We start from the raw sequence: 21,179 nt of genomic DNA, 5'->3' as shown, positions 1-21,179 counted from the left end.
TAGAGAGGCTGCGGCCCAGCAACTCTCTGTGATCCCTGCCCCGGTTCTGCACGTGGCAGCCTCTTGGCCGGGACTCCAAAGGCTTCTGGTCTCCACCCCCTTCCAGATCTCTGCCTTCCCACCCGCCCCCTCTCACCTACCCACCAGCAGGGCTCCACCAGCACGTAGTGTTTTGGTCTTTTATTAATGATCAGTAGTTAGAAAAATAAGACAAAACACAAACATCACCACCCAAGGAAGTCAGGAGAGGGAGGCGGTGCGTCTGTGGCCAGGATGGGGACACTGAGGTAGCCTAGAGTCACAGAAGAGACCAGCCCCTCTGGTCAAGGCACCAATGAAGGAAGCGGAGGCAGGCCAGGGACAGGGCCGCGGTGTCGTCCCATGTACAATGAGGACGGCCACCCGAATTAGTGTACTATGCCCCCCCCCCATCCAAAGAAGGCCGTGGTCCCTCTAAAACATCATCCGGAGGGCAGGGTCCATAAGGGGTCCATTGTTGAGAATGGGCCTGGGCCCTCTCTACCCTGTATAAACAGGCATCAGAGATCAGTACAGGTGACCGGAGTGACACCATGAACAAGAAGGGTGGGGCCTAGGTCACGGCTCAGGATTTCCAGCAGCGCCAGGTATCTGGGGTAGCGGGCAGGATCGGCCGGCGGTCGAGGCAGGTACAGGAAGGTAAGGGCTGTAGTGGGTCCCTCCGCCCCATCCCTTCCTTCTGGCCCCCCAGGGCCTCCTCCCATGCCTCGCCCCTGCTGGGCACGCACCAGACCGTTAGCACTACAAGCCAGAGCCTCAGCCTCTTCATCTCCTCGACCACCATTCACGAAGTCCCCTTCCTCCTCCTCAGACTCCCCAGTCTCGGCCCCTTCACCCCACACCACCTCTTGCACCTCTGCCCGGATCCTGAGTTGACTCAACAGAGCCCGCAGCCTTCCCTCCGCTGCCCCAGGAGCCTCCCTAGGCCCCAAGCACAAGAAGATCCGGAGCCGGGCACTGTGCCATGCAGGCACCATGCTTAAGATGGTAGCCATCTGCAACAGGAAAAGGCCACAGACGTCCACGTAGCCGGGCCCACCCCGGGGCCGCAGCAGGTTCAAGGGCCACACGTCCACGTGATGGAGCTGAGCGCTGCTACTGGACCCCCGGCTTAGCCGCTCTGGGGGCAAAGCCCCACAAGCCCGGGCGAGAACCACATTCTTGTTCATCTTGAGAGCATCTGCCACCGTGGCCACGTAGTCCTGGGGACTGAGAGCTCTGGGGCTCCCTGGAGCCCGAGGTGGAGGGAACAGCGTGCTCAGGGCAGGCGACCCGCCCTCTCTGGTGCCCTCTGCAGGCTCGGAGAAGGCTGGGTCTGTTAGAAAATGGTCCTGGGGTGGGGTGTCATCATAGAAGCCGAGCACCAACGTGTTGGGCTTCATGCCACCTAGGGGCAAAAAAAGGAAGACAGGAAGGAACAGAAATCAGGCTGAGGGTTGAGTTGACACCACATAAAATGCGCCCACTCACACTTAGGTCAGCCATGAGGTATGGCATCTTATTTGGCTGGGGCCCCCTTACAGCAACATTATACGCCCGTTTGCACAACGATTTGGCGTTCTTAAACACGTTCACATGCATTTGTTTGACTATCTCTAGGAATAATCTCCTCCACTTTAAATATGTAAATTTCACATTAGGATTTTTTTTTCCTCTGTGGGGGGAGTGGTACTGGAGAGTGAACCTGGTGTTTCACCCACACAATCAACCACTGAGCTATGCTCCCAGTCCCAGTTCCAAGTGTTGGGATTATAGGTGTTCGTCACCACTATCCTGTGAAGTTCATGGAGGGCTGGGATGGACCGTGGGGCTTCCTCACGCATGCTAGGTAAATGCTCCACCACTGAGCTACACAGCCCTAGCTCTGGGTTCTTTTAGGGTTAGGGTTGGTTGTTAACCACCACAGACTTTAAAACAGCACATCCTTTTCACACTAGGAGAGGCCATTTCATCCAGGCGTGATGGCTCCAGTCTGTAACCCAAGCAACTGGGAAACTGAGGCAGGGAGATTACTACAAGTTTGATGCCAGTCTGGGCTACACATTTCAGGCAGCGCAGGCTACAGAGCAAAAGCCTGTCTCAACCAGAAAACAAACAAACTGACAAAAACCCAGAGATTTGCCAGGGGTTGGTGGCGCTTGCCTTTAATACCAGTACTGGAGAGGCAGAGGCAGGTGGATCTCTGTGAGTTCGAGGCCAGCCTGCTCTACACTGTGAGCTCCAGTTTAGCCAGGGCTGTTTCACAGAGAAAGCCTGTCACAAAAAAACAAAAACCAAAGCAAAACAAAAACTCAGAGATTGAAATTGAACTCTACTGAGGAAATGAGACTTCTGTAGCCCAGGCTGGCTTTGAACTTGCAACCCTCCTTGCCTCAGCCTCCACGGTAGCAGAGGTTACTGCCTGCATCACCAGGCCTGAGTAAAATAAAATCAGCCTGACCGATCAAGTTCATGACATCCCAGATCCCTCCAGGGGAGGATGGGAGTGAGCTGGGCTCTGCAGCTTCCTCCTGTGGCAAAGTTCTAAGGACAGAGGTCTGCAGCCTGGTACCCAAGAGGAGACAGAGCATCTGGTGTTGTCAGAGGCCAGATCCTGGAGAAGGCGCTCACCTCATCTGAACCTAGCGGCAACGCTGTGAGATAAGACTGTTTATTCTCTCCTTTACAGATAAGGAAGGACCTCAGGCCCCACGCCAATGAAGTCACTGGCCTAAAGGCTCTGGCCTGAAAGGGCCTGGGTGCAAGGTAAAAATGTCTGTTCACACTAGAGGCAGTTCCCTGACCTACCTAACTCAGCTTGGACCAACCTCAGTGACCGAAATCTCTTTTCCCCAAAGTCCCAAGGGTGCAGCAGGAAAAACATGGGCCACTCAAATTCCTGACCATAGTTGTTGGAGTTTGTTTTGTTTTAGTTTTTTCGTTGTTTTGGTTTGGTTTTGGTATTTCAAGACAGGGTTTCTTTGTGTAACAGCTTTGGCTGTCCTAGAACTAGCTTTGTAGACCAGGCTAGCTTTGAATTCACAGAGAATTCAAATTCACACCGGGGCCTGATATGCAGTCAGCTCTCTGCTAACCTCCTGTGGGTACTTGGCTGCCAGACTGGTGCTGCAAACACTGTATCAACTGAGCCATCTTACCAGGTCTCCCCACCCAACACCTCCAGATGGTTTCTCTGTGTAGCCCTGACTGTGCTGGAACTCACTCTGTAGACAGGCTGGCATTGAACTCACAGAGATCTAACTACCTGTTCCCAAGTGCTGGGATTAAAAGCGTGCACCACCACCGCCGGGCTTTCCACCCTATTTTTTAAGACAGGGTCTTACAGAATCTAAAGCTCACTGCCTGGGCCACACCAGCTCCCCCACCCCATGGACTATACTCCAGTCTCCACCTTCCCAGTGCTGGAATTCAATGGGCACAGAGGTGCCTGGCCTTTACATGGTACTAAGATCCAAACTCGGGTCCTTTGCTTTGCACAGCCATAGCTATACCAGCTATGAGACATCTATGATAGCTCCCTGGCCCCTTTCTTTTGACAGCATCTTCCTCAGGGTCACTGTCACTAGTACAGTAACCCTTCCAGAGAAGAAGAGCAAAGGCCCTCAAGCGCTCCAGGGGTAAATGGTACTCAGTGGATCCCTGAGCCTGCTAGCAGGAGGGAACAGCTGGGCGTGACCCAGCAAGCCAAACTGATCACCCACCACCCAGAGGTGCTACCGAACCCTGCTTAGCACCAAGCCCTGCGAAGTTCAATATTGTTGACCTTTAGCCTGCCTGACTGCAGCTGAAGAAGGAGATGTTTGCTCAGATGACAGACACTGGGATGGAGGTGACTGAGCATGGAGGTGCCTGGGGTACAAGGCTGCAGGCCTTGCAATATGAGTCCCAGAGCTGGAGCTACGTGGTGGTGCAGGCCTGTAATCCTAGGTGCGTAGGAGATTGAGGCAAGAGGATCTCAAATTTGAGGTTCTCCTGAACAACTTAGTGAGACTGTGTCTCAAAAAAAAAAAAAAAAAAAAAAAAAAAAAAAGGCCGGGCGGCGGTGGTGGCGCATGCCTTTAATCCCAGCACTCGGGAGGCAGAGGCAGGCGGATCTCTGTGAGTTCGAGACCAGCCTGGTCTACAAGAGCTAGTTCCAGGACAGGCTCCAAAACCATAGAGAAACCCTGACTTGAAAAACCAAAAAAAAAAAAAAAAAAAAAAAAATGGTGAGATGTAGCTTAATTGTAAAGTATCACTAGAATCCCCCAGTGAGGGACTGGGGTGTGGCTCAGTGGTAGAGACCCTGCCTAGAATCCCCCAGTGAGGGGCTAGGGTGTGGCTCAGTGGTAGAGCATCTGCCTAGAATCCCCCAGTGAGGGGCTGGGGACATGGTTTAGCGGTAGAGCGCTTGCCTAACTTAAGCAAAGCCCTAGCTTCAAACCGTGTGTGTGAGTGTGTGTGTGTGTGAATGTGTGTGAGTGTGTGGACAGGAAGAGTCATAGAGCCAGCAACACTCTATTTTATCTGAAAGCACCACTCCCATATACCCTCAAGTATCCTTGGTAACCTAGGAACCCCGTTCTCCTCCTTCCTGCCACCTTGATTGCCTGTTTGTTGGTGTAGGGTCTGGCTGTAAAACGCAGTCTGTCTAGAACTCCTGCCTCAGACTCCCAAGTGCTAGGACAAGAGGCATGAACCATCACCCCGGCTTCCCGACTGCAGAGTCTTTGCAGGCCAGGCTCAGTTAGCATCTCACCACGAAACCTTTGCTGACCATAGCAGTATTCAGGGCTCTCCCCATCTCTGAATTCCGGTGGTTAACGAGCATCTACTTATCTGCAGTAGCATCTCCCCAGCCTCACTGGGTCTCAGACACTAAACAAGATTTAGCCCAGTTAGTATTTGGACAAAAGAAGTTCCGTTTTAATGGGGCCTTCTAAAGTCTCAAAACAATTTTCCCACTCTCCTTGGAAAAATACTCCCCAGAAGCCGGGCGGTGGTGGCGCACGCCTTTAATCCCAGCACTTGGGAGGCAGAGGCAGGCGGATCTCTGTGAGTTCGAGACCAGCCTGGTCTACAAGAGCTAGTTCCAGGACAGGCTCCAAAACCACAGAGAAACCCTGACTCGAAAAAACCAAAAAAAAAAAAAAAAAAAAGAAAAAATACTCCCCAGAGCCCACATACTCTCTACTTGTTGCCTCAGAAAAAAGAAAGAGCTGAGAATGGTTCTCTGTTTAGGGAGTTCTGTTTGGCATGCACAAATCCCTGAGTTCCATCCCTAGCACCCCCAAGAGGGGGCACAGTGCTGCAGGCCTCTGATCCTCAGTTACAGAGGGAATCCTGAGCTCCACTGGACCCGTCTTTGGAAAAAAACAAAACAAAACATGGCCAGCAAGACGGATCAGCGGTGCATTGGGTGTCTGTGGCAACCTTGATGACCTGTGTTCAGTCTGTAGCATTCAGATGACATATGAAGAGAACTGACTCCTGCAGGCTGTCTCCTGACCTCCACACATGCACTGCAGCATGCTTGCACATGTATGTGTCTGCGCATGCACGCACACACTCACAAAAATGATTAAGTATAATTTTGGTTTGTTTTCGAGACAGGGTTTCTCTGTGTAGCCCTGGCTGTCCTAGAACTCATTCTGTAGACCAGGCTGGCCTCGAACTCGGAGATCTGCCTGCCTCTGCCCCCAGAGTGCTGAGATTAAAGGCGTGCACCACCATTGCCCCGCTAAATGTAATTTTTTTTTTTTTTAAAGCTAGCCGCCAACATCATGCCCTGTCTACGCCACATCTCCAATCAGACATTGTGGCCAGTGTTATCTCTGGCTCCTGTCTTATCTGCTCTGTGTGGCGAGTCCCTTTGGCAGCCACAATCTAGCTGATTCCCTGAAGGAAGGGGCAGAGATGGAAAGGGGCCGCTGACGTGGCTGAAGACAGAGAAGAGCAGCTCACCAAGGCCAGAGATCCGTAGTAGATGCTGAGCCCCCTGGCGCACAGAGGGCGACAGTGTGAGATCCACAAAGGCTTTCACTTGGGCACGGTCCACCAGGCTCAGCCATGCGCCATACTGTGGCTGTACAGGGTCTGACGGTAGGGAATCTGCAGAGAAAGCAAGGAGAGAAGGCGGTGAAGGTACAGTGACACAACCTGACCCCAGTGCTCAGGGGACGGAGGCAGGAGGATGACAGATTCAGGACCAGCTGGCCTGTGTAGCGAGAACCTACCTCACACACAAAAACAAAAACAAACAAAAAAGGACTGGCAATCTAGCTCATTAGTGAAGTGTTTGCCCAGCATGTGCACAGTGCTGGACTCAGTCCTCAGCAGTTCAAAAGCAGGGGAGAGACAGAGAGAGAGGAGAGACAGGGTGGGGGAGCAGCTATTGGCCAAGGTCATTTACTCTTTACTAGAGCCCCAGCTCTAGTAAAGTATTTCAATGGTAGAGCACCTGCCTAGAATCCCCCAGTGAGGGGTTGGGGATGTAGTTCAGCAACACCTGAGTTGTTTAAATCATTTACTCTTTCCTAGAGCGCAAAGCCTACGTGAATCTGGACAGAAACATGGGGCATCTGACACAGAAGAAAGGAGGGACAAGGGCGAGAACAGTCACTCACCAAGGTCTCCCAGAGTGACATGGCCCAGCACATAGAGTCCCCCCTTTTTCAGCTGGTTGGCTAGTCGTAGCAGAGGCAGGGCACCCCGAGGGTTTCCCACCAGAAGCAGCAGCTGGGGCCTCCAGAACTTCACGTGCTCCTTGCGGACGTCCAGGCGGAGCAGGTACTTGCGCACCTGGGAAGCAGGAAGAGGTGGGAGGGGGACAGGAAGAGCTCTGCTCAGCAGCTGCCGCTGGGCTCTTCTCAGATAGTAACTCAAGCCCTCCGGGGTAGGAGCAGGAAGCGTCCCAAGACTACCTCCCACCCTTCCTCAGGGCTCCCCAACCTGGTGGAAAAGCAAGGCTTGGCTGACATAGCCCCAACTGCTGGGTCCTCCTCGTGCGGTGAGAAGAGCAGAAAGCAGGCCCATGAGAAGTAGGGACCCACCAGCGGCCCCAGGACTGATGAGGAACATCATCAGGAGGCAGGAGGCCACCCCAAGCAGGCAGGTGTGCCAGGAGAACAGGCTGAAGGTGGGGCTGGGATGGGCAGACGGAGGGAAGGAAGAACACTCAGGGCTGGCCCTGAACACCTACCTGTCCCTTGCTCTAGTCCCCCATCCTCTCCCTTGAGGCTCCCTCCTTCCTGTTCCTCCTTTCTTTTTGGTTCTCCCAGGCATTGATGTTTCTCACCGGAAGTTGGGGGCTGAAGCCCACTCCAGACTCAGGCAAGACAGGTCCACCGCGGCATAGGCCACCAAGTAGAAGACGGTGACCACGGCAGCCAATGTGTTCAGCTTCCCAGCCAGCAGGACCAACTGGGAACAGACCAAGAGGTGAGCGTTAATCAAAAGTGCCAATTCCAAGGACCGGCCAGATGGCTCAGTGGATAAAGATGTTTGCTGCTGAGTCTAACAGTGTGAATCAATCCCTGGAATTCACATTCTCGAGAATCGATTCTCTGGAGCTGTCTTCAGACCTCCACACATAGGTGTGCACATATACACACTCAATTCTGAGCAACCATTGCAGACATGTATGAGTTCTAGACCATTCTGGAGTGCGTCTCAAGTTCCAGGACAGCCAGGGCTACATATTGAGATTGTCTCAATATAAATAACAATAAATGCCAGCATAACCCAAAGAGTGCCAGTATGTGTCTGTGTGTGTGCGTGTATGTGCGCGCGCGTGTGTGCATGTGTGTATCTGTGTGTGCATGTGTGTGCATGCATGTGTACATGTGTCTGTGTGTGTGCATGTGTGTCTCTTTGTGTGCATGTGTGTGTGCGTGTGTGCATGTGTGTGTACATGTGTGTGTTTCTGTGTGTGTGTACATACATTCATGCGTGTTTGTCTGTGTTTTGTTTTTATGCTCTAACTGACTAGCCTGGCCACACACTTGTTGCAATCCTTGTACCTACTGAGTGTTAAGGTACTATGCCTTGATACCCACTTTATTTTTAGGCTGGGTCTTATCATGCCGCTCAGGCTGGCTTCAGTTTCAATCCACTCCCTTACCCCCAAATTCAGACTACAGGTTTGCAACACTAGCTAGCCTATGTCCTTATTTTCATTTATACCTCTGATCTAGACCTAAGATGGGTTCTTAGTCTGCTAGCTGGACAGTGAAGGTCAGGGCAGCTGAAAGGAAGACTTACCTGCACCAAGCCCCAGGAATACAGGACAGCACCCCAGGGGTTGCCCCCTCCAGAAACCACCTTGGCCGGTGCCAAGATGACTCCTGTTAAAAAAAAACAAAACAGAATCATACCAGACACATGAGTCTGGGCCTAGAGGGGCCAAAGACAGACCCAGGAGGGCAAGCCCAGAGCAGCACGCAGACCCAGAGGGCACCACACCGAAGAGGTCATCCTGGGCCAGGGCATGCAGGATTCGGGAGGCACCGATGAGAGAACTCATGGAGGCCGAGAGTGCCGTGGCGTAGATGCCAATCAGCACAAGTGGGGGCCACAGGCTGATGCCACGGAAGAACCCGTAGTCTTCCTGAAGCAGGGTCCTAGCAGGAAGAAAAGGAAGAGGTAGGGGTCGTCAGCGAGCCATCATAAGGTCCTCATGAGAAAGGGTACTTCTGACACTGTGTTTCTAGAGCTGTGTCTCAGAGGGGGCCTTGTGATGCTAGCACTCAGGACGAAGAGTCAGGAGGATCTGGAGTTCAAGACCAGTCTCAGCTATATAGAAGGAGTTTGAGGCCAGCCTGGGTTATCTGATACCCTGCCTCAAAAACACACAAAAGAAGTTAGGTCCTAGAGCCTGGCAGGATGACTTACACCTGTAATCCCAGAATTTGGGAGGCTGAGGCTGGAGGATTGCCATGAGTGTAAAACCATAGGATAAAACCCTGTGAAAGAACTAGTTTAGCCGGGTGGAGGTGGCGCACGCCTTTAATTCCAGCACTCGGGAGGCAGAGGCAGGCGGATCTCTGTGAGTTCGAGGCCAGCCTGGTCTACAAGAGCTAGTTCCAGAACAGGAACCAAAAGCTACGGAGAAACCCTGTCTCAAAAATCAAAAAAAAAAAAAAAAAAAAGAAAGAAAGAATTAGTTTAGGCCAGGAAAGATAGTGCACATCTGCGGGAGGGATGAGAGAATCTCTGGTTCAAGGGCAGCCGTGCACGAGCTAAAAGGGCTGAAAGATAGCTTAGCAGTTAGAAGAACTTCCTGGTAACCATGAGGACCCGAGTTTAGATCCTAGCACCCATGTAACAAGCCAAGCATAGTTGTAGCCCCACAGGAGACAAGGTTCTCTGGGTTCAGTGAGAGACCCTGCCTCAAAATAAAGAGAAGCCAGATGAGAGGGGGGTGGGAGGAACGGGACCACCACTACACTATCGATGGCAGCACTGGGGTGGCAGAGGCAGGTGGATCTCTGTGAGTTTGAGGCCAGCCTGGTATACAGAGCGAATTCCAGGACTGCCAAGTCTACAAAGTGAGAGACCCTGCCTCAAAAAAGAGTAAGAATGTACTAGAGGATACCTGATACCTCCCTTTAGCTTTGGAGAGGAATGTACACATATTACACACACACACTTTTTAAAATTTTAATACAAAATCAGGTGGTGGTGGCCTTTAACCCCAGCACTTGAGAGGCAAAGGCAGGCGAATCTCTGTGAGTTCAAGGCCAGCCTGGTCTACAGAGTGAGTTCTAGGACAGTCAAGGCTACACAGGGAAACCCTGTCTCGAAAAATAAGAATTTAATACAAAATAAATTCCTCCTCAGTGAATATAGCCCTGACATCTAGACAAGTCTGACCTATACCTCAGAGGTGCCCAGATGTGTTCATGGCATCCATCGGTTATCTCTGATCTCCCTGGAGCTCGTCATTCCCAACAGTACACAACCAAGAGGCAAAACATTTGTACAAATACAAATGACTAGAAACACGACTAGGGCATGCTTGTGCATGCCTGTAGCCACACTGCTCCGGAAGAACGGTGGGAAGACTGCGTGTTCAAGGCCAGCCTGGGCAACATAATAACCTACTCTATCACCCCAACAAGAAAACACAAACAAAAAATCGTCCGTTACTAGAAAGGACCTGCGTTCCCCACCCCATCCCACCCCCACACCCCGGTTGCCTCTGCTACTCCAAAGTGCTTACAATTCAAGCAGTTGCATCGCAGCTGCTGGTGACAGGCTGATTATAGCCGTCACCATGGGTGGCACCATCTCTCTCCCAGTGGGAGACAGTATCTCAGCTTCAGTGAGAGTCTGCTGCCTCCCTCCACCACGTACCTGTCACAGGTGAAGCTGGAGAGGAAGAAGAGCAGGATGTAGATGAAGAAGGTGTAGGCGACGGCAATGATTGTGCCCAGTGGAATGGCCCGGCTGGGGTCCTTCAGCTCCCCTGGAGGGACAGGAGCAGAGAGAGAGAGAGAGAGGCCAGCCTTTTTATCACACCTATCTCGCTCACGGTAGCAACCTTAACCCCCCACACCCACACACCCACCACCAAGAGCAGACTCTCACCTGACATGTTGGCCCCAGCCATGATGCCGGTGCAGCCATTGAAGAGGACAGCGAAGACACTGGCAAAAGTCATCATGGCGCCCGTGGTGTAGTCCTCAGCATAACCAGCTGACAGAGAAGAGTATGTCAGCATCCCTCTCGGTGGTCCAGACATCTCTGCCCTGCCATCCCTCCCCTCCACAGCCCTGACTTCTGCCCAAGCTGTGCGGGGGTCACGCGTCGCCTCCTTCCCATTTTCCTCTGTACTTTCTCATGGGTCTCCTGGGTCTCTTCCTCCATCCCAACTCCTATCTGAATTCACCCGCCCAGCTCACAGTACCTGCAGGGCTTGCTCTTGCCTTCCCCAGCCCCAAATCAAGGTCAGGTTCCCCCTTCTCTGCTTAAACCACGCTTAGCCTGTTCCTCCCTGCTTCTCAGGCTGGCCTCAAATCCACTGTGCAGCTGAGGATGAAGAACGAGCTTCTGTTCCTCTTGCCTCTACTCCCTGAGTGCTGGGATCACAGCGTGGACCACCGCGAGACGAGTGGCTGACGTGGTACTGGGCGGAGAACCTGGTGCTTTGTGCGAGCGAGGCACATGCTCTACCAACTGAGCTACATCCACAGCTTTTCCTGGGATCTTTGTCTTTAAGGCTTATTTGTATGATTTATTATAAGTATGGGGGAGGGGTTGTGCCATGTGTGTACAGGTGCCCACAGGAGCCACAGAAAGTGTCAGTACCCCTTGAAGCTGGTGCTGTGAACTGCCTGACCTGGGTGCTGGGCACTCCTAACCACGGAAGCATCTCCCCAGCCACACCTCCAGGGATCCCAAGGCCCACCCATCACTCAAGCCACCCCCACACTCCCCCCCACACCCCCACACTCCCCCCCACACCCCCACACACCCCCGGCACTGGCGTGTTCATCTCACCGCCCAAGTTGTCCTTTAGGGTGCTGCCATTGAACCCAGTGAAGTGGCCATACCGGGGTGGTACAGAGGAACCATTGGTGCCCGGTCGGGGCGCTAACTGGATGTCCCGGGGTCCCACCGCCACAAAGCTGATCAGCACGGAGGCCAGGGAGCCAGAAACCAACAGGAATGTCAGAAAGGAGGCCTGGGCGTAGAGTCCAGCTCCCAGTGTGCACACGCCACCCACAAGGCCAAGCAGCAGAGAGCCATAGAGCAGATTCCAGCCATAACCCTGGGGTAGAACCCGGATCCCACTGGAGCCTGTGACATCTGGAAAAAAGCAGGATTGAGATAAAAGACCAGACCCCCAAGGAGACACCCAGCCCTAACTAATAACCCCCTCTACCCATCTGCTACTAGAGACCTCATTTATCCTGTATCCCTTTCAGGGTAACTCCAGCATCTTCGCTCTCCCCCTGTGGGTACCAATCTTGCTATGGAAATTTCTAGAACATTAGAACATTCTGTCTGACTAAAACCAGGCATGTCCAATCTTCTGACTTTGCAATATGACACTGTCATTAGCAAATCCTTCTCAAGAACCTCCTCTCCTCACAAATTTTTTTTTAATCTCATAAAGGGACAAACAAAGATGGCCAGGCGGTGGTGGTGCACACCTTTAACCCCAGCACTCAGAAGGCAGAGGCAGTAGGATCTCTGTGACTTAGAGGCTAGCCTGGTCTACAAGTGTTAGTTCCAGGACAGGTCGCAAAGCTACAGAGAAACCCTGTCTCTAAAAACAAAACAAAACAAAGACAAAGATAGTTCAGGAGGTAAACAAACCCACTGCCAAGTCAGACAAACTGAGCTCACTCCCCTAGAACCCGCATGGTAGAAGAAAAAGTTCCTACAAGTTGTCTTCTGACCTCCAGCAGAAGGCCACATGGCATTGCCTACTATATACACACACACACACAGAGAGAGAGAGAGAGAGAGAGAGAGAGAGAGAGAGAGCTGGATCTGTAGCTCAGTTGGCAGTGTTTGCTTAGCATACATAAAGGCCTGGGTTTCATTCCTAGCCCCACACAAAACGAGGCATGGCGGCACATGCCTGTAACTATTGGGGAGGTGGATGCAGGAGAGTCTGGAGATCAAGGTTATCTCCAGGACAGTCTGGGATACATGAGGCTTTTTATTTTTAAAAAAAATTAATAAGGGCTGGAAAGATGGCTCTGCGGTTAAGAGCATTGCCTGTTCTTCCAAAGGTCCTGAGTTCAATTCCCAGCAACCACATGGTGGCTCACAACCATCTGAAATGAGATCTGATGCCCTCTTCTGGCTGCAGGCAGACACACAGACAGAATATTGTATACATAATAAATAAATAAATTTTTAAAAAATTAATAAATAAAAGAAGGTGGGAGACGGCTCAGTTGGTAAAGTGCCTGCCATGTGTGACGGCTGTTCTTGGTTGTCAACCTGACTACATCCGGATTTGACTAAAACCCGAATGACTGGGCACACCTGTGAGGAATTTTTTTTATAAGATAAATTATTAGGAGGAAGAACCCACTTCTAATCTTTGAGGTGGGAAGGTAAACCTTTAATCTGGACCACACCTTCTGCTGGCAGCCTATAAAAGGACCGGGAAGAAGGGCGCTCTCTGTCTCTCTGTCTGCTTGTTCTCACCCTTGCTAGCAAGTCCACTCCTTCCCTGGCATTGGAGCCTGCTTCTTTGGGATTCTGGCTTATACAGAAAACCAGTAGAGACATCCAGCCTACAGACTGAACAACTACTGGATTTTGGACCTTCCATTCATAGATAGCTATTGTTGGATTAGCAGAACCACAGCCTGTAAATCAGTATAATAAATCCCCAGATAGAGAGATTATATACTCTAGACCCTGGCAAATACAGATTTGGGTACCAGAAGTGGTTCTAAAGCATCCCAGTAAGCAGCACTCCTCCAAGGCCCCTCCATCAGCTCCTGCCCAGGTTCCTGCCTTGTTTGAGTTCCTGTCCCGACTTCATTCAGTGACAGACCACAGTGTGGAAGCGGAAAAGTCAAAGTGTAACCCTTTCCATCCCAAGCTGCTCTGGTCACGGTGTTTCATCACAGCAATGGTAACCCTAGCTAAGACGCCGTGCAAGCGTGAAAACCTGAATTTGGATCCCTAACACTCATGCAAATGCCAGGCTCAATGGCAAGTATCTGTCAGTTACTTCAGCAGTGCTGGTTGGGCAAAGCCGGGCAGGGCCTTGGAGCTAACTGGCTAGGCGGTGCAGTCAATGGAGCATGCCTGGTTTTTTGGAGATATTTCTTGCTTTTCCTTAATAAATCTAACTTCACTGTGCACAAAAAATAAGACAGGCAAGATGGCTCAGTGGGTAAACAATGTTGCTAAGCAAGTCTGGGGACCTGAGTTTGGTTCCCCGAAATAGCACAGAGGTAGAAGGAGAGAACCAGCTCCACAAAGTTGTCTGTGACCTCCACACTCAAACCATAGTAGGTGTGTGTCCTCCTGACATACACACAACAATAAAACAATTAATGAATACTCGAACCAGGTAAAGAGCAGTAGAGGAAGACAGAGAACATTGACCTTCGGCCTCCACATTGGCATGTTCCTGTAGGCTCACCCACACATACACATTTACACATCACACATGTACACCCCATACTTGCCACTCCCCCCCGGCCAAAAAAAAGAAAAGAAAAAGACATGCATATCTAAAAAGAATCTAATGTTGTACGTAAGCTTAAAATTTTGTGTTGGGAGCATTTATAGCTATCCTTGGCCACATGCGGCCAGAGGGCTGCAGGCTGGACATGCCTGGAGATGGTGAGTGCCCTGGGGACCGAGACGAGTACTCGGTCGCCTACAGGTGCTGCAGAAGGCAGACCACACAAAGAGAAGACTCAGTGTGTGCATCTTGGGAAACATGACTCCGTAATTCCAGACCCTGGAAAACTCAGCATCCCCCCAGACCAGGACAGGGAGAGTACAGACCAGCCCCGAAGACATCCAGCACAGACTCCACCAGTCCCAGCAGGGACACGGCACAGCCGCAGACGTTAGCCAGGTAGAACATGAGGCCAATGCTGCCGCCAACCTCGGGCCCCAGGGTCCTGCTGATCATGACTAAAAGTGGAAGCAGGGGGTTGAGCGTTAAGGGAAAAGAAACCGAAATGGAGGAAGGGGTCATAAGTTGATCCTCTCAGCTTCACCCGCAGGTTTCCTGCTCAGTTCTCAGCAACCCTGTACCCATGTCTTGTATCTTTGAGTAAATGGCAAGAATACACAATCTTCTCCATTTTCCTACTCCTGCTAGGCAAGTTCTCTCCCCTGAGCTATTTACCCTGTTCTCTTTTTACCCGTTATTTTGTCTTGTTTTTTGAGACAGGGTCTCAAGTAGCCCAATCTGGCTTCCAGTTCACATTGTAGCCTAGAATAACCTCAAACTCCTCGTCCTCCTGCCTCCTTCTCCCTAGTGCTAGGATTAGGGGCATGGTGATGCATCCCCACTCTTTTTACTTTGAGGCAAGGTCTCCATTAGTGGCCCGGGCTGGCCTTAAATTAGCTCTGCAAGCCAGGATGGTCAAGAACTTTTAATCCTCCTGCTCCCATCTCCCAGGTATGCAGGGTGACAGGCCTGCATTTCCACACCCGGGATCCACTTCCTTCCTTGGCTGTAGAATGACTATTAATGGTTTTTGCTGTTGTTAGAGAGGAGCAGGACTGGGGATCAAACCCTGGACCTCAGGCATGCCAGGCAGGCACTCTACCACTGAGCCACAGCCTCCGCTAACTGATAAGATTGTCAGGAGACCAGACAGTGCAGATCGCCTTCATCATCTCATCCTGTGTTCACCATTCATAAACATGTGGCCTGTTTTCAGACAGGAGATACTGGTCCCTCCCCCTCCACACACACACACACCTGGGAAGACAGAACAACCCAGACCCAATTCACCTAAGTGGGAGGATACAGTAGGCTCCACCCCCTCTCACAGCACCATTGGTGGCAATGGCACAGACTGAGAGGACCGTGAGTGCCAGAATGATGTAGGCGACCAGGAGCATGGCCAAGGCCTGTAGCAGCCCAGCGTGGCCCACCACAAAGCCTGAAGAGGGGGAGAAAAGCAGGTCACATGGGAAAGTTACAGCCTCTTCCCCTACCCCGTCTCACTGGGTAGTAGAGTCCCACAGCAGAGCCACACACCAGACCACCGGAGGTCTTTCCCTTCTGTCCTCCCTCCATCTGTCCACATCAACTAGGGACCGTCCCTAGCCCGAGCCTGGCCTGTCCCCAGACTCACCAATCCTCAGGAACACAACGATACTAAACATGGACAGGACGGTGGGCACCACCACACCCAGGAAGGTGGAGAGCTTTCGGGCTGATGCCACTCCAGATCCTCCAGCTCCATTGGGAGGGAAAGCAGCCCCCTCTTCCCCCAGAAGCCTGTAGGCCAGCAGAGGGGAGCTCTCGCTGGCCATAGCTGAGCATGGGCAGAGGAAGCCACAAAAGAGCCAGGTGACCTGTAAAAGAGGTTTGGGGGGCTGGAAAGCAATTTCCACAAAACCGTTTCCTCCCAAACAAAACCCTGATCAAACACTCAGAGCTTCCTCAAAAGAAGAGTTGCAGTTGCAAAGGACACACACCCACACAGGGTAAAGAAACTCAAAACTGTCCCAGCAACTTCCCCTATACTCTCCGACCCCGGGGTATAAGTAATCAGAGCCTCTTTCAGCTCTTAGCTCTATGCCCCTAAAACTAGAGGTAGCAGATCTGCAAAAGGAACATCGATTTCTCCCTGTCACACCGGGTCTCTTCTTAACTGGCAACAAGAGAGGAAGGAGATCTCCCCAAAGGGAAGTTAGCGACAAGCTGTAAGCACCAACTCCGGAGTCCTAAGCTGCACCCCTCAAGTACACCCCCCCCCCGAAAAGCATCTCACACATAGGCAATAAGAAACTTTCAAAGCTCCACCCTCCATCAACCTTGTCTCTCAACCCATTTCAATCGTAACCAGATTTTTCTAATCCCTACGAGAGCCACCCCCTCCCCCAAACTCTATCAGTCCAAATAGAGCCACCGATTGTCCAAACACGCACGCAGGCCAGCTGGCATCTCGCCACACGGGGTCCCCAGGGTCCTCCTCCCCCACCCACCCGTTCTTGTCCACTTGCTCCAGTAACTGGATGCCTAGGGGCCAGAGACCTGGCTGCGGCCGGCCAAGCGCACCCTGCAGCTGGATGCCGCAGGGCGCTCACTCACCACCCTACGGAGCAGCTGCTCCGGAGTGATCCCCGCGCGCCTGGGGGGCTCCGCTACGCGCGGAGGAGGGGGCGAGGGGCCCGGAAAAAGCAAACGGGCTACCGGGATGTCAGGCCCGGAGCCTGCCCTCCCCAGTAAGGCGTCCCATTGGTCCCGGATCAAGCCCCGCCCCAAAGGCGTGGCCCACGCACAAGCCCCGCCTGCACTCTGCCAAGCTGCTTGTGCCAGCCAAACTGCTCCACGTGCATCCCGGGTGTCATCTGCATGGTAGTGGGTGACGATCCCAAGAGTCCCCCGTTACCACGATGCTAACGGATGCCCGAGGAGCGGATCCGACTCCACTCCGAGCTCCGAGGACCGTGTGGCGACTGGGGAAAAGTGGCCTGGAGTGGGCGGAACCGCGGCACCTGACTCAGGTGTGCGGCTGGGAACTGCGAGCGACGTCGGTCAGCGCCTTCCGGAGTCGTACCAGTCCAGTCTCTCCAGAGACCTAGAATGTCCTCGGGGTTCCAGCCTCGTCCCTTTCAGACCCGGAGAAGACCCTCTCTCCTCGCCCAGTTTCAGCCCGCGGGCTGCGCTCTTCTTTTCGGCCACCAGAGGGAGCCGTGAGCCCCCATCCAGGCGCAGGTCCTAGTGGATAAGTTGCCCTGCCTGCTTTTGTGCCTGTCGGCAAAGATCGTAAATCTGTGACGCCCCCCCTCCCCCCCCGCAACTCTCAAATTGGTGTCCCTTCCTCAGCCCTTACAGGTCTCACTAACAGCGTTTCCTCTTCTATAAAACGGGACTTAACTAAAACACCCCTCCTAAAAGAGCAGTTGAGAGATGAGCTAATCGTGTAAACTCCTTTTCTTTTTTCTTTCTTTCTTTTTTTGTGGGCGTGGGGAAGGGAGCCCTTATGTAGGCTGGGCTAGGCCTCTCAATTCGCTACGGAGCTAACGAGGACTTTATGCTTCTGATCTCCCTACCTCCACCTCCTCTGTGTTGGGGTTCCAGGTAAGGAACACATCCCGATGCTAATAGTTTATTTTCCTGAAAGAGCACCGCCGCCCCCATTAAACACCCCCCCCCTTAGGCACAGCGAGAGCTATAGCACTCAACCACACACACCTTAACATACTCTTTAAGTATGCATGCATGTTCACTGATTTCCCCCTATTGTTAAATAGACATAACCGTTCTGTGAGCGCTGCTGCTGCTGCTACTGTGGGTTTTTTGTTTTTTACTTTTTGTTTTTTGTTGGGTTTTTTGTTTTGTTTGTTTTTTGGTTTTTTGAGAAAGGGTTTCTCTGTAGCTTTTGGAGCCTGTCCTGGAACTCACTCTGTAGATGAAACTGGCTGGCCTCTAACTCACAGAGATCCACCTTGGAGAGACCTATCATAAGAAAGAAAAGGGAAAGTGACTGAGAAACCTCTAGCCTTGACCTCTGGCTTCCCACATGCATGAGCATAGGTGGACACACTCATAGGGTGGCTCTGCCACGGATAAATCTGGCATTTCCGGAGTCATCTCTGCTACCCGTGTTTCAGTCATAATTTTTAGAGATTTTGTATAATTTCTAAAAGCTAGGACGTGTACTCCAGTAAAAAAAAAAAAAAAAAAAAAAAAAAAAAAAGTGCTCTAGACGCACCCCTCCCCGTTTGTGTGGTGGAGACAGCCAGCCTCCTAAGTGACCTTGGCTGGCTGTAGAGCTGAGGAGGACCTTCCTGCCTCCACTTCCAAAGTGCTAGGATTATAGATATTTCACCATCATGCCTGCCTTATTCTTTCTTGATTATAGTTTTTGTCTTTTGTTTTGTTTCAAGACAGGGTTTGTCTGTGTAGCTCTGGCTGCCCTGGGATGCGCTCCATAGACCAGGCTGGCCTTGAATCCCGAGTGCTGGGATGAAAGGTGGGCACAAAACACCACACCCAAATGCTCTTGTTCATGTTTTAAGTGTGGTTTTGTTTATTTTTGAGACTGGGTCATGAAGCCCAGGCTGGTCTTGAACTCCTGACCCCCCTGCCCGCACTCAGAGGTATGAATGCCACATGTATACCAGCTCTAAGGTGTATGCTCAGCCTGGACCTCTACGCTTCGCTTCAGACTGTAAGTCCCACAATTACCCCATGAAATGTCTTCAGTAAGCCACCCAGAATCAGCTCCAATGTTGGACAGCCCATCAGGGCAGAATCAGGATCCTTTCACAACGAGCCCCTCTCCAAGGTCATCTCTGTCTAAGTAGTCAGTTCGAGGCCAGCCTCATCTACACTAGATCCTCTTTCAAAGCATCAAGGAGGAGAGGAAAGGGGGGAGGAGCCTTCACCCTCCAGCTTCATAATCTTTTTGTAAGACAGGGTCTCCCTAGTTAGCTGTCGGCTGGCCTAGACTCACTCGGTAGACCAGGCTGTCCTTGAACTCTTAGAGATCCACCTGCCTCGGCCTCGGCCTCGGCCTCGGAGTGTTGGGATTAAAGGAGTACAGCAGCACATCTGGTTATTATCTTCACTGTAATTGACTTCACAATCAGGCGGAAGCCCACAGCTGGGCAATCTGATGAATCTCCCAGGGGCTTTGCTGGAGATATCACTTCCCGTGGGTTACGATAAGGGCTGCCTTTGTAACAAGCGAAGATGCTTCTCTTGGGCTAGCAAACGTCCTAAGGGTGGCTGAAACTGGATGAGAAGTCTTGGCCTCTATATTCGGTTTCTTTTCACATTACTGTAGCAAAGGCAACCTAAGAAAGAAGAGTTTGTTTTGGCTCACAACGGAGAGGCAGATGGAGCGAGGAGGCTGCTGGGTCACGTGGTGTGGCATCCAGTCAGGAAGCAGAGCGCGATGAACGCTGCGTTTCTGCGCTCTGCTCGCTCCTTTTCATTCAGTCCCCAGTACGGTTTGCCAGGCTACAGTGCGGTGTGTCTCCCCACCAAAGCCCTCATGAACCTCCCCAGGGGTTGTTTATTTCTTTGGTGACTCTAGATCCCATAAGTTGACGATGACGATGAGCTGGAACAGCTCTGTTCTGTCTGCTTTGCTGCCTTTTTAACCTTTGGGCCAAAATCCTGCTCCAGTTCACATACAGACCCGCTGGTGAGTTGAGAAATGTTTTGTCTAGGGTGGGAGAAATAGTTCAGCTATTAAGGGTACTTGTTGCTTTTGCTGAGGACCCAGGCTCGGTTCCCAGCACCCACATGATGGTTCAAACTCCAGTTCCAGGGGACCTGATGCCTTCTGACCTCTTTGGGCAACATGCGTGCACATGGTGCACATACATACATACATACTGGCAGGCAAAACACTCATATACTTAGAGTAAATAAATAAATCTAAAAAACCTTTTTTTCCTTTTTGGTTGTTTGAGACAGTGTTTCTCTGTAGCTTTGGATGAAAAGAACTTTTTAAAAAGAGAATGCTTTCTCCAAGGCTACAACACAGGATTAATCTAGTTACTTAGTCTCTTTCTTCCCCTTTCACAATTAAGACACTCCCACTAACCTCAAACTGGGCACGGTGGCTCCTCTTAGCACTGACTCGGCAGAGGCGAGTGGACCTCAAGTTCAAGGACAGCCTGGCTCCAATAAGTAAATAGAAGCCATGCCTTTAGACTGCAGCTGTAGAATCCCTCTGACTCCCCCAGTCCACAGTAAGCAGCTCTAGCCAAGGTCTTGCTCGTCACGTGACTGCACAGGCCACGCCCTCAGGGAAGGCACTATGGCGGCGCCCAGGATGGCTTCAGAAAGAGGGCAATCAACGAGAGGACGCTGATGCGCCAGAGCGTCCTCACCCGCGTCGTTTCTGCAGTTGCATGCTGGGAAGGCGGGAACTCTGGGTCTATGCACTGGACCTCCTCCCGGTTTTTAAAAGAGAGGGGGAAAAAAAAAAAGCAAAACACCTAAACCCCAGAGACAGCATGATCTGACCTACCTGCGACCTCCCCACTTCTTGAGGACCCCAGGATCCAAGGCAGAAGGATGAACTTGTGGCATTCAAAAACTCCCCCCCCCCCCAAACCCTTTGTGTCAACCCCTTGCCAACTTATTGAGTGACCTCGGTGTCAGCCCAGCCTCTCCTTCCCAAACACACACATAATCTGTTCTTTCCTCTGCGGATCAGGAAGTCCAATCAACCAGGGAACTCAGAAACGAGACCTCAAATAATAATTTCCTGGCGATACCCCCATCCTCCCTCCCTCCCAGCGTGAGCTCCCCAGAGTCTGGTGATTCTGTCTCTCCCCCCTCCACCACGACCATGTCAGGTCCCTAGAGCAGATGAGCCCTTGGCCACCACCCCTCCAATTTCCTGAAAACCCAGCAAACAAAAGGCTCGGGAAGGGAGGCGAAGCTGAGCAGGGCGCCCTTCCTGCAGGACAGCTGATGGAGCAAAAAAAAAAAAAAAAAAAAAAAAAAAAAAAAAGTCCAG

The 21,179-nt window shown here is 51.8% G+C and overlaps 1 protein-coding gene across 3 annotated transcripts; it reads right to left on the bottom strand.

Annotated features, from left to right (window-relative positions):
- Positions 1-165: 165 nt before the first annotated feature.
- On the bottom strand, positions 166-20,419 carry Slc12a9 (solute carrier family 12 member 9). Of its 3 annotated transcripts, none has more exons than XM_041649191.1 (14): positions 20,256-20,419; positions 15,822-16,044; positions 15,492-15,626; positions 14,512-14,643; positions 11,521-11,829; positions 10,609-10,716; positions 10,375-10,486; positions 8,482-8,639; positions 8,281-8,363; positions 7,316-7,440; positions 6,970-7,162; positions 6,645-6,819; positions 5,983-6,129; positions 166-1,426 (listed from the first exon to the last, which is right to left on the bottom strand). In XM_041649191.1, the coding sequence occupies exons 2-14, from the start codon at positions 16,000-16,002 to the stop codon at positions 540-542; spliced, it is 2,745 nt and encodes a 914-aa protein (XP_041505125.1). In that variant the 5' UTR covers positions 16,003-16,044; positions 20,256-20,419; the 3' UTR covers positions 166-539. The 3 variants fall into 3 exon arrangements, with proteins under 3 accessions (XP_041505125.1, XP_041505124.1, XP_041505123.1); XM_041649190.1 differs by lacking the exon at positions 20,256-20,419 and adding an exon at positions 16,784-16,910; XM_041649189.1 differs by lacking the exon at positions 20,256-20,419 and adding an exon at positions 16,678-16,723.
- Between the last annotated feature and the right edge of the window lie 760 nt (positions 20,420-21,179).

This window comes from Microtus oregoni, unplaced genomic scaffold (assembly GCF_018167655.1).
Source record: "Microtus oregoni isolate MIOR12 unplaced genomic scaffold, Mior012 000003F_ref0000135, whole genome shotgun sequence".
In the NCBI taxonomy this organism is placed as follows: Eukaryota; Metazoa; Chordata; class Mammalia; order Rodentia; family Cricetidae; genus Microtus; species Microtus oregoni.
The sequence above is the reverse complement of the archived record's forward strand: the minus strand, read 5'-3'. Positions and strand labels throughout refer to the sequence as shown.